The 11846-nt window shown below is 47.6% G+C and overlaps 1 protein-coding gene across 1 annotated transcript; it reads right to left on the bottom strand.

Annotated features, from left to right (window-relative positions):
* Positions 1 to 48: 48 nt before the first annotated feature.
* On the bottom strand, positions 49 to 11554 carry CSUI_003077 (agc kinase). Its single transcript, XM_068063275.1, has 11 exons — positions 10218 to 11554; positions 9535 to 9788; positions 8762 to 8884; positions 7904 to 8055; positions 7053 to 7185; positions 5960 to 6114; positions 5155 to 5315; positions 3998 to 4044; positions 1129 to 3038; positions 992 to 1029; positions 49 to 763 (listed from the first exon to the last, which is right to left on the bottom strand). The coding sequence occupies exons 2-9, from the start codon at positions 9622 to 9624 to the stop codon at positions 2046 to 2048; spliced, it is 1854 nt and encodes a 617-aa protein (XP_067924749.1). The 5' UTR covers positions 9625 to 9788; positions 10218 to 11554; the 3' UTR covers positions 49 to 763; positions 992 to 1029; positions 1129 to 2045.
* Between the last annotated feature and the right edge of the window lie 292 nt (positions 11555 to 11846).

Raw genomic sequence — 11846 nt, 5'->3', positions numbered from 1 at the left:
GTCTGCCCACATTCTTGGGTGTTTTTTCCAAGAAAAAGTGGAAAGCTAAACCCACTTCATTCCAATCCAATTCTCCCAGTAATCTCGCCAACTCCCGGGAGGCAGGTAGTAACGGCTGACATCGACTGCTTATGTAGAGTGGCGTTCTGCAAAGAAGCAGCCGATTTCCACAGCAGCCGTTCACGTCTGTCTTCTTCAACACGAGCTTGGCCACAGGGAGGAGGGAACATACCGAGGTAGAGGGCCTGGGTATCCGCGCGCTAGATGAATACCATTCCTACCGCGTCGTGACAGAAACACGTTTCTCACACCAATACGCCTATGAAAAAAAAACGTTAGGTAACCCCAGTCCAAACAACCGGGACAGAGCCACGCAGTGCTCGATCCTCAGCCGTGCACTGGTATGCCAACTGAACCTGCGAAGCTTTCGGTTGACAGGTGATACCGATAGACCCCTCATGTCTGTACCCTCATCCGCCGTCGCTAGGCCGCGTTCACGAGTTCTCTTTCCCAGCAGGCGACCATATTTTATTCCTAGTGCGAAAGATTTCGAGTCTGTCCTAAAAAGTAGGTTGGACACCGTCCTTCATCGTTTTTTTTTTTTTTTTTTNNTTTTTTTTTTTTTTAAAAAAAAACTTCAGACAAATGAGGGTGCTCCTAGAAAGGAAAGCACAGTCAGCAAGCAGCACATCCCGTACTAGAATCTTTGTAGGTGGGTAGTCGAAACTCTCTCTTCAGCTGGGCGATTTCGCTGAAGATGATTCTACTGGGCAAAAAAGACGAAAAGACGAGGAAAACCTTGAGGAGACGGCGCCAGATAGACTGATGCAGGCACTGCCCATATCACCGCAGAGAAACCCTTCGGAAAGCATCTAGCAACTCCTACGACCTCTAGAAGTATCGGAACCACTGAGACATACAGTGGACACATGACAGTGTCTGCCTTTAGAAAGTATCCGAGGCCTACGAAGAAGAAGCTAGCTGCTCTTACCCTATGGCCCAATCATCGTAAGAGATCCACACGAGGCTCTGCGTGCAGCATCAAGACATACAGAAAAGAAGTACTCTTTAGAGACTGATCGTTTTCTACGGTACCACGGAACGTCCCTTGAAAAGATACGTGCCTACCTTGGCACTCGAGAACGCTGCGTGGAAATGACCGGCACACCCTGCCTACACCTGCCTGAGGAGGTAGTCGTGGAGGCAGTAAACAGCAGGAAAGAAAAGATGCAAACATCGGTGAGAAAATCGGGACAACAAAAAGACCCTTCGAACAACTGACGAAGAGGGTGGCGAACACACTGGACACGTTGTTCAGAGTTGAAGCCCTCTGTATGGAGGCACTCCAGCTAAATGAACTGGAGAAGAAGACTTGAAACGCTGTCATTGCTCGAGCCCTCTACTGCGTCTATCGAGGAAAGCATGCTCTGATGTAACTGAACTGTACATGAACCCAAAGTCATCAGTTTAATCAATGTCAAGCTACACGAGTTCACGCCCTCTCCAATACACTTTGCTCTTCGATCCAAATCCCCTCACGCACTCACCACCCTCCTGATTGACCAGGGCAACCAGGATAATCAGAGATGCCGAAAAGACCACGAGAGAGAGCGCAGATCTTCTCCCTTCCTCACTACGGATGATGAAGGCGTGTAGTGTACACCCACGATAGGTCATGGTAGCTAGCGTAAGACAGCCAACAGAAACAGTATACGCAGTCGGAACCTTGTTCAAGACCGAACACCCCTCTCCTGTTCGGAGATACCTGAGGAATGGTAAAATCATGCCGTCAAACTCATGCAAGCATTACAAATCACGACACTCATGAGTTCCTGAGAAAGAAACCTCTCTCCCTTCTCTCCCCTCCCCGTTCTGTCTTCCGCTCGATCCGTTTCTGTTTTTCTTCTTCTCCGTCTTCGCTAATATCTCTTCTCCCCTTCTCTTCAAGGTGCTTCTGCAAAATCGATCCACTCCCTCGGACTTACCAGATCTATTTTGTTACCTCCCCTAGCAGTGCCTACGGCTCTACCCCTCCCGTAATATTTTCAGTTCCTTGATGAAGAACAGCACCGTTCATGATCACCGATGTCCCTCTTCGAATGTGTTAGGGCGGAGATGTCCTTACTCTTATCTTCATCTTCGACACCATCAGTCTGTCTTTTCTCATCTTCCTGAGAAGATACATCTTCTTTATCGTCCTCTCCCACGCCTTCTTCCTCTGTCTCTTCTTCTTCATCAATGGTGTCATGTCTCTTGAGCCATTTATTAGCTAATGCGTCCTGCCACTGTAGTGTCTTTCTGAAGTGTACAGATGCATCATCTAGCCTGTCGATGACCAAGCGAACGGAAGGATCATTCGAGTTCTCTTCTTTTTCTCTCCATGTCTTCGGTAACACACGGTCCAGTAAAGCCTCCCATCTCGCGTCTTCCACTTGTGTCTTCTTATCCTTCTCCTTTCCTTTTTCGAAGCTTTCCTTCTCTCTTTTACTTCCCTCTCCAACAACTTCTTCACACCTGTTCCCCGGTTCCTCTGCTGTGTCACCCTTCTTTTCAGCGTTGCCGACGTTCTTGACTAGTCCGTCCACGGCACGTTCAGCCTTCGCCGCTGGATCAAAAGATTTTCTGTCGGCCCCTTTGTCAGCCTTCTTCGTTTGCGCTTCGTCTTTCGCTTTCGAAATGGCTGGATCATGAGACAAACTCCAATCGTGAGCATCTTCATCTGCTTCTTCTTCTATTCCTCCCCTTCTCTCGGCTTCTTCCTTATTCTTTTGCGTTTCAAAGTCCAAGACACTCTGGTAGTAAGTGAAGAACAACCTGCGAGCGCAGAGGTCTTGTAAAGACGGGACAGGTGCTGGCTTACTTAGACGGTCTCCGCCATAGCGACGCCTCATCTCCTGCAGATAGTAATGACTGTTAATCTCCTCAATGCCGTTCTTAGCTCCTAATCTCTCCCTCGCGTCCGGGCATAAGAGCCTCTCGACAAGATCTTTCGCACCGTGAGGAAAATGAGGAGGAAAGTGCAGGTCATGCGCCTGGACCTACAGGATAAGCACAGAGAGTGAAAGACAACGAAGGTGGATAGAGAACAAGGACGCTCGCCGCTTGGGCAGAAAGAGACGGAGAGAAAAGCCTTGAAGAGGAAAAGCGAGGAGACGCGAAAGAAATGCATCGGAGATGAGCGGGCACTAGGTTCCGAAAAGTCTGCCTGGCAGAAAAAAAAGTTTCGTGAGAAACTCATTCCACGCACTAGCGGCTTACGGTCCCAGCGGGACAAAGAAAGGAGCTAGCCACAGAGAGAAAAAAGCGAAGTAGACCCGAGCAGGACGTGACAAGAAGAAAACGAGACGCTAAGAAACTGTTATATCTCTAAGTAACAAGGACATGACACAATCTTTCACATCACGCTGGTACTGAAAAGACCGAGACAATTCACCACCCCTTTCTTTCTTTTCGTCCGACGCACAAAGTTTCTGAAAGTGAGGAAAATTTCACCTACAAAAATAGAAGAGCGGAAACAGGGACTTCTGGTCTTCTTAAAGTGAACGTCTACCAAGTGAACGAACTGAAGTTTTCTGTATATGCCATTAAGCATCATAAACCGACCAGCCACTCTCCTAACATTCCCCGTCGGCCTTGATTTTGCGCACACCCCTCTCCCGGTGATTCTACGTCAGGGTTTTCCTTACGGAAAGAACAATCGCGAACGAATGGACGCATTGAATGAGATACCTGCCACACCTGAGTCCTGTATCTCTGAGCAACCAAACATCTCTGATATACGATGTGGTGCACCTCCTGTATCCAACCAAGACTAAACGAGAAATACACATGCACGAGACTGATCCTAGCCTTCTTGTGTTTTCGTTTCGTTTCAGCCATTTCCTCAGTACCTCAGGTGGCGTACCCAGTCAAACAGAGCAAGCTCTGTGTGAAAAGAATGACTAGGAAAAGAGGGATGAGAAAGAAAAGAGAGAACGAAGCCAACGTGTGTTCTTACCTTAAGGAAAACAAAGTAGTTTGTAGAAGCATCAAAAGGCGGATTGCCTAAAAGCAAAAACAGAAACACCACTCCCACAAGTGGATCATAGATCAGAGACGTGAGAAGTGAGATCTCGAATCTCGGGTCTCCTGGGAGAGAAGTTCATTTACGCCGGCGCAGTTGTGCTTTTTTATCCTTTATGAGGTAGCAAAAGGCCCTATGGCCATGAACACCCTTCACAAGTTCTGTGTTTTCGAAAGTGCTCGTCAGCTATCAACCCAACACTTCGTCATCCTAATACAGGGCTCCTCATGTGAGGATGCTCGTCTTCCATGGTCTTCTCGGGAGAAAGACCTAGAATGGGAAGAGAAACAAAGGAAGAATGGGATGCGCGAAGAAAGCAAACAAACAGAACATGTTGCCCTCTGTCTACCTCTCGGTCTCTTTGCTATCCCGTCTGCTCCATCCATTCAAAGCCAGACGAAAGAAGTTGTCCTAGAAGTTTTTTTTTCTTGCGTGGAGGGACGGTGAAAAACGGGGACAACGGATGCAAGCCTTGAGGTCTACACGAACTGACCAAACAGAATTCCCGACGTCCTGGAATCTGCCGTATCTTCTTTTACCTTCCATCTCGTGCACGTCTTCCTTTTCACCAGCGCTTCAGGAAACACAGAATTAACTAGATGTACACACAAAGCCAGACTACTCTATATATTACGTCCGTGTGCATGGACCGAGGGGACGGCATAGGACGGGGAGAAGAGACTCCTGACCAAGTTCTACAAAACGAAAAAAGAACGCTTCTTTCGTCTGCCTGAACGACACAGTATAAAAAACCAAGAAACGTCTCCGCACACAGAGAAAGAAAAAGAAGAGACCGGATGAGAACGGCCACAGTCATCTGTATCCCTATAACTCTCTTCAAGGTAGTGTTTTTCCTTCTTTTCGATGGCGTTTTCTTCTTATCATTCCCGTCCTCTTCCTCCTTTCAACGAGAATACCATACCGTCCTCTTCTTCACAAAGCATTTACGCTTTTCGTTCTCATCTCATCTACAACAATCTCGTTACTTCTGATCGCTCTTGCTCCTTCTGAATTTGTCTTTATTTCTATGGCTACTGCACGAAAACCGCACCTCCCCCCCGTGCTGCCAGTCAACTCGCGGTTTCTCATACCTGTCAAAATTTGATAGATTGTGCAGCCCAGGCTCCAGTAGTCCCGTAGCTTCCCGCTATCTCGATTCTCGATAGCTTCAGGAGGCATGAACTGCGGAGTACCCACATGATGAGCGAAAGAGACGCGACGAGGGGGTGGCCGGGGACGGCTCTGAGGTAGCCTACGAAAAGAGCCACACCCGACAGAGAGAGAGACAGACAGAGATGGCAGGCAAAATGATGGAGAAGAACTAATAGTCAGCTTTTCACCTCGTAGTTGCAGAAGTTCTAATGGGCTGGGTTAGCACCTTTCTCCTTACTATGAGGTTTCAGGATTTAACAAGAGATTTCCTCAGCGGCGGCTGCATCGTACTCTTACTTACCCTTCCATAATCATTGTTCGACGGGTCCGTAAGTCTTCTAGAAGTGACCTGTTGAGGGACCTCTATGTAAAGCTTGATGGCTAGGTGGGAGCGATGACTTTGACAGGCTCAAAACTAGTGAATACAATAGCTTGACACCCTCCTGCTAATCTCCTCTCCCCCCTCTACATTACCCTCACACATACCGAATGCGACTCACGGGCTACAGTGAGCTACATGCATAAAGAGGACAGAGGCCTACTTACCTATATCTTATCAATGCTACACTTGCCGCCCGTCGCAAAGATCTGTATGCCTGTCCCCGTGTATGTGTGTGTATACCCACGCACACCGGTGCCGAGATGAGAGGATAGCTATACACTGGCGTTCCGTGGGATGATCTGATATCTGTTGTTCTTTTCGTGCAGAGAAATTGTACGTCAGGAAGGAATACAAAGACTGACGTTCCTTCAGGCCGACTTCTGATCTCTTCGTGCATCGACAGAGGGGAGACAGATCCGAGAAACGCAGGCTGAATCTCAGGGTGTTCAAGATCAACGGCAGTCCCGAAGTCAATGAGCTTGAGATTTCCGTCTCTCATTACAGTTATATTCTCTGCCTTTAAGGAAAACGCAGAACGCCAGAAGAAACAGGCTCCACAAATCACCGTAGTCTCTGCCTTGTCATCTTTCCCTCGACAACGGACAGAAACGCTGCGAAACACCATGAACATTCCCTCAGAGGAAAAAAGAAGTCTGGCGAAGACGGATCGTTTTAGAATGAGCTCTTCTTCTACCAGCCTTGTCCCCTCTCTTCCGAGCTTCCTCCTTGAAGAAACACACGCTCGCATACTCAAGTATCTCTCTACCATGGTATGTAGTCGCTTTTCGAAAGACCGACAGAAGAGGAGGTTGTCACGGCGAAAGCGCAAACATTCAAGCGAGCGGCGTCCTCCACGGGTACAAACATCAATACGGAGAAGTGTGTTTGTGTGTGCAGACAAGCGGCACGGGTATAAAGGAGAAGACAGACAAGACCCCACAGATACACGTATGTTCATATCAACACCAGAGAAAGATATCTCTAAAGAAAACAACGACGCGGGCACCCCAGAAAAACCAAAAGACCTTTCTCAATTCACTTACGTGCCCCACAACTAACAGGGAAACGTAAGTCGACACATAGTTGATTGCTTGAGAGCCCTTCACTGAGACCAAATCCTGAACGAATCTAGACTGCTGCAAAGCCGGAGGTATATCTATGCGTCAAGCCATGCGGACGATTCCACAAACAAGAGACATCCGTCAACCAGAGTCAAAGATCTCTTCGAGAAAACGAGAGCACTTGTCGAGAGGAGAGCGGGTAAAGAAGAGAGCAAATGGAAACATGTGGAACTTCGGCAAGAAAAGAAGAGTACGGCGGAGGTGATGGAGTGAGGAAGACTAACAGAACGTACTGTCTCTGTCCTGACTTCTCCGTGATATAAGCGGTTCAGCTCCTACTAGCAAAAAGAAGATATGCAAGAAACTGCACCTACACATGTTGGAAGAAGCTCACTTTGATGTCTCGATGAATGATGCCTTTGGAGTGTATGTACTCCACAGCATCGACAAGCTGAAGAATATATCGCGCAGCCAGACTTTCAGTTAGAATACCTCCATGTTTGAGAAGCTCCCAAAGCTCCCCATTTCTATGAGGACAAGAAAAACCACAGCCAAAAGACAGCTTCAAAACTGGGAGAAAAGGAGATGAAAGATTTTCTATGGCACCCTACTGTATACCGGGCGTACGTACACTCCCCCCAGACACTCGTTCCGGCTAATTTACAGACGGAGAGAGTTCCAAGGTACATGAACGCATAGGTACCTGCACAGGGAGAGAGAAAGAAAACAACTACGAAGGATGCTGTTGTAACGCTTCCAAATCTCCAAACGGTGTAGACAATTGGAAGTGATGAGACACACACAGAAACAATAGAACCGTTCTGTTTCACAGCACAAACGCTACGGAAGGAGCAGTAGTTATCGGAAGGAAAACGAGAAGAAAGAGACAAATATGTCAAAACAAGCAATCTAGCCTTTCTGTTTCTTACACCAGAGCAGAAGACGAGCAGACCCGGAGAAGACAACACTACGGAAGCATCGAAGAAAAAGAGACAAAGAGTGAAGAGTAACTCTTGTTGCTGCCTTCTGAATATCTATGAACGAACTTGAGACCACTGCGAGGAACAGGGAGAGGGTGAGAGAAGAAACAACACAAAGAAAGACCCTACTGGCGTCCAAAGGAAAGGGGCGCAGGACGCCATCTCACACAGGCAAAAGTAAGGGGATACGATAATACCTCACTTCTCTAAGCGGAATAGAGAGAGGGGCCACGCAAAGAAGAAAGAAGACAAAAGAGGAGCTTACTCGGCAAGTTCATATACAATGCATACACGAAATTCATCCTTGAAGGTCGAGACCAATCGAATGACATTGGGGTGCCCAGGATCATTCAGTCGCAGCATGCAGTGTCTCTCCATAACCACATCGTTCACTTTATTCAACTGAACGACTTTCTTCTAGAAAAAAGAAAAGTACAAAAAAAACACACACACACAGAGAAAACACCTCCCCTCAATGCACATCACTGCGTATCCCCTTCTCTCCTCACAACTCAACATCTTGGAAATTGAGAAAGAGTCAGCTACGCTCGCCTATATCATATATGTCTAGACGTAAAAACGAGAGAACTGGAGCGAAGTGTACGTGCCCATACCCCTACGATGCATCGCCAGGCATCTATCTACACATATTTGGCATATGTGTACAGGCGCGCGTAGGTGCTTGACAGTATGCTAAATTGCTGGACAGATGGTCACGATGTTATCAAGGAGCGGGGTCGCCCCATTCTGCTGTGTAGATGTACATATATATAGATACATAGATATATACCACGCACAATTCTACATACATTACTGTAAGCAGAGAAATTGTTTCATACGTGCGTGCTTAGCAAAGAAGAAAGAAAAAGAGATATGCCTACCTCATTAGAAAATACCATCCAGATACACACCCAGCTTGGAGAATATCTCCCTACCTCATTCAGACACACTGCTCTTTGTATCTACGTCACTAGCCTCAGACTATTCAGACCCGAACATCCCCTCTTCACTGACCAGCGAAACAACACAAATGATAACAAACGCCAGAGATCCTTTCTCTCCGTGTCCTCTTCAATGTCCTCTCCGACAACAAATGCAGAGAGGAAGAAACAGATCTACTTACTCTGTCGAAGATTTTCAGAGCGTAAGACTTCTTGTCCTTGTCGCCCACTAGGGAAGCTTCAAAAACCTCACAGAAGTTTCCTCGCCCGAGGAACCGATCCAGAGAAAAGTGGTCAAAAGTCCACTATAAGAAAAGCATAAGAGAAAACAAAAGGCTCGGGCTGCATGCACGCAAAAACTCCCCTACAGACTTCTTTCCCGTTCGAAGCTGAGAAAACCGAAAAAAGAACTGCTACGTATGGATCGATGGCGAGGGTGCACATACAGACACATTAACAAACATATATCTGATAAAAATATGTCAAATGACGCGGTGACCAGGGAAAGCAGAAACAGCCGCTACAAACCCTAAACCCTGGACGAGAAGTGAGACAGAATGCAGAAACATTCTGTCTCAGTTTGAGATGAAAACGGCGCGGTCTCATGAAAGAGATCACTAGCTAATGAAAGAGAGCGAGTGACGCAGCGAGAGACCCTCACAAAAAAAAAAACCGACGAAGAAGCCTCACAAACAGGAAATATGTCTACTTCTATCAAGAGAAAAAATGTACATCTGACGAGTCTGTCGGTGTCTTTTTAATCAAGAAAGATAAGCTAAAGAAAGGCTTTTCTCTCTGTCCGTTACACAAATATAAAGACCGGGTCTAGGGAAAAACAGCAGAACGGTAAGAGAAAATGAAACAGCAGGGTGAAAGGAGAGAGAGACGAGAAATAAGAACGGTAACTAAGAACTGATCCGAAAATTTCTCGTCTCTGATGTGCCGAGCTTCACACCTTGCCATCTTCAGTAAGTGGAGCAGGAGATTTATCTTCGGAAAGCTTTGATCGTCGAGACGAAGAAGACGTCAAGAAACCCGCCTTCATCGTACTTCTCTAAGTGAAAAGAAGCGGAGAGAGATACAGAGAAGAAGAAGCGGGGAAAAAAACACTAAAAAGTGGAAGAGGGATGAGGGCTACGGTTTTGGCATATTGGCAGAGAAAACGCATAGAGACCGACTGACAGCCTTGCATTCCTTCGCGCGAGAGAACTGAAAATAAAGAAAGAACCAACGCCAGGAAAGACTTTCTAGACAGATATGAGAGCGAATGCTGAAGGGTAGAAGTGGTCCCAAACACAGATTACAGCACTTTCGGAAAATAGAAGGAACCCCAGACATATAGCTGAAAGAGACTGATTTTGCCTATCAAATCTCCCACTACGCCTCTCTGTTTGTCAAGGCGTTTTGTGAGACGTACGCTACCCCCGGGGCCACCCTCTGCTACAAACAGACGCAATCGGTTACCGTGCACATCTACATATATATAAGAATGTCAGTGGCAAGAAGACGAGATACGATGGCGGTGTAGAGAGAGAGATGAGAAGACCCACACGGGACCGCGAAAGGAAGAAGAAAGAAACTCTCGTGCTTGGTTTCTGACACAGACAGCACCAGAAACGAAGAAAACGCGGAGCTTACCGAATCGCCCTCGGTGATGTCCCCCTAGAAAGAGCTCACTTTCCCGGATATTCGAGGACTAGTAGCTGCCAAAGATGAAGTCGAGCAGTGCTTGAAACTTCTTGGGCAAGGGCACGCAAGCCCGAACCCTCCCGCCGTACAGACAAGCGAAAGAAACTATGTATCCGACAAATATATGACAGAAGAACGGAAGACTTTGACTAGAATTATGGGGTGGCAGATAAGCAAGAAGATACTCAAAATAAACACCGAGGTGACTCTCTCTGAACCACTTCGAAAGAAAAGAGCGGCATCGCCCGGTGTCGGAGACGGAAAACGACCGAGGTATCAGTGGAACAAGAAGTGACGAGACGCCCCAAGAAAAGAAAACCTTGGCACAATAGGGAGAAAGGGATTTCTTACACACCGGAGAGCGCGACAATATCAAGAGCTCATCGCAATTCAGCTCAAAAGGAGGAGGAAAGAGAAGAAGACTGACTCCGCTTCACACGGCGCGCCCATCCGGACACGGACACGAAGAAGCAACCTCCTGCTCAGTGATCGCGCACGGTCATTACGACACAGAGGCTGAATAGAGCTCTGTCGGGAGGAAGGAGAGACTTGTGAAACAGAGATAACACCTAGCGGGTAATCCCGAACGACTGCTCAGTCTGCGGAAGACAGATAGGCCTGAAACCCGGACGGTGAGTCACTACGCATCATTGAGACAGAATGTCACTGAAAAGGAGAGGCAAAGCGAAAGGAAAAATGCACACAGCTGCGAAGGGAAGAACGGATAGCCGAGTATACCGACAGAGTCGACACGGAGGGACAGATATGAACGAAAAGGCCTTAAGCGGCCAAGGTGCATCTAAATGCCGTATTGCTCGTGACAGATGTAGCGCGACCCGGAAACCCAAAGACAACAGCCGCCATCATAGAGAAAGCAACAAGAGAACCAGTTTCAAATACGTGGCCTATTCTTTAACGGGGAAGAAAGGAACAAGACCTGGCGGTCCCGACTGAGGTGAGGTGCTGAGGCGGCAGTAAGCGCGCTGAAGACCCTCCTCAAAAGATCACACCAGAGATACAGATACGAAACTTGTACCTATTCAGATCAAGTCAAGGCGATAGAGATGCCGGGTAACGAAGTGTAAAGACGAGAAAGCGAGAACCCTCCGGGGCCAGACTGAAGGAAGTGGCGAAACGGGACAACGCGGGAGTCACGGGGCTGGGGTGGTCGGGCCTGGAGTGAAGAGTAAAAGCGGACTCCACACGTTAGCCGTCTCACTGGTCCTAAAACCTAGTTCAGAGGAGAAACAGCGGAAGCCAGTCGCCAGGATCCGGCGCTTTCCCGGAAATTCCCTCTGACCGCATGCGGCACAGGAAACTTTTCGCCAAAAGCAAAGGGTGGCTCGAACGGGAATCTTCAGCAACGGGAATCCGTTGAGACTGAGGAACACAAGGAACTGTAATGACATTGATCTGGATGTTTTCTTTTTTTCTGTTGTCGTGGGCATAAAGTGGTCTAGTATCCAGGTTGTTGGTTTCTCTACAGATCAGGGGTGGCCGGTGGACTCGTGTCTCAGCGGCTATGAGAAGGGACCAAGAATAGCATAATTCCGTGGCGATGGAACTTCTGTTGTTCAA

This window comes from Cystoisospora suis (assembly GCF_002600585.1).
Source record: "Cystoisospora suis strain Wien I chromosome Unknown contig_1323, whole genome shotgun sequence".
Taxonomy (NCBI): domain Eukaryota; phylum Apicomplexa; class Conoidasida; order Eucoccidiorida; family Sarcocystidae; genus Cystoisospora; species Cystoisospora suis.
Note: the sequence above shows the minus strand (reverse complement) of the source record. Positions and strands in the feature narration are given on the sequence as shown.

What these genes read in the sequence shown, in the direction of transcription:
- CSUI_003077 (XM_068063275.1), bottom strand. Translation starts at nt 9,624, where the DNA reads ATGAAGGCGGGTTTCTTGACGTCTTCTTCGTCTCGACGATCAAAGCTT. An exon ending in TCATTCATCGAGACATCAAA is followed by an intron (nt 6,115 to 7,052) that starts GTGAGCTTCTTC and finishes TTTTCCTTAAAG; the next exon opens with GCAGAGAATATAACTGTAAT. An exon ending in AGAAGTCGGCCTGAAGGAAC is followed by an intron (nt 5,316 to 5,959) that starts GTCAGTCTTTGT and finishes CTCTTTTCGTAG; the next exon opens with GCTACCTCAGAGCCGTCCCC.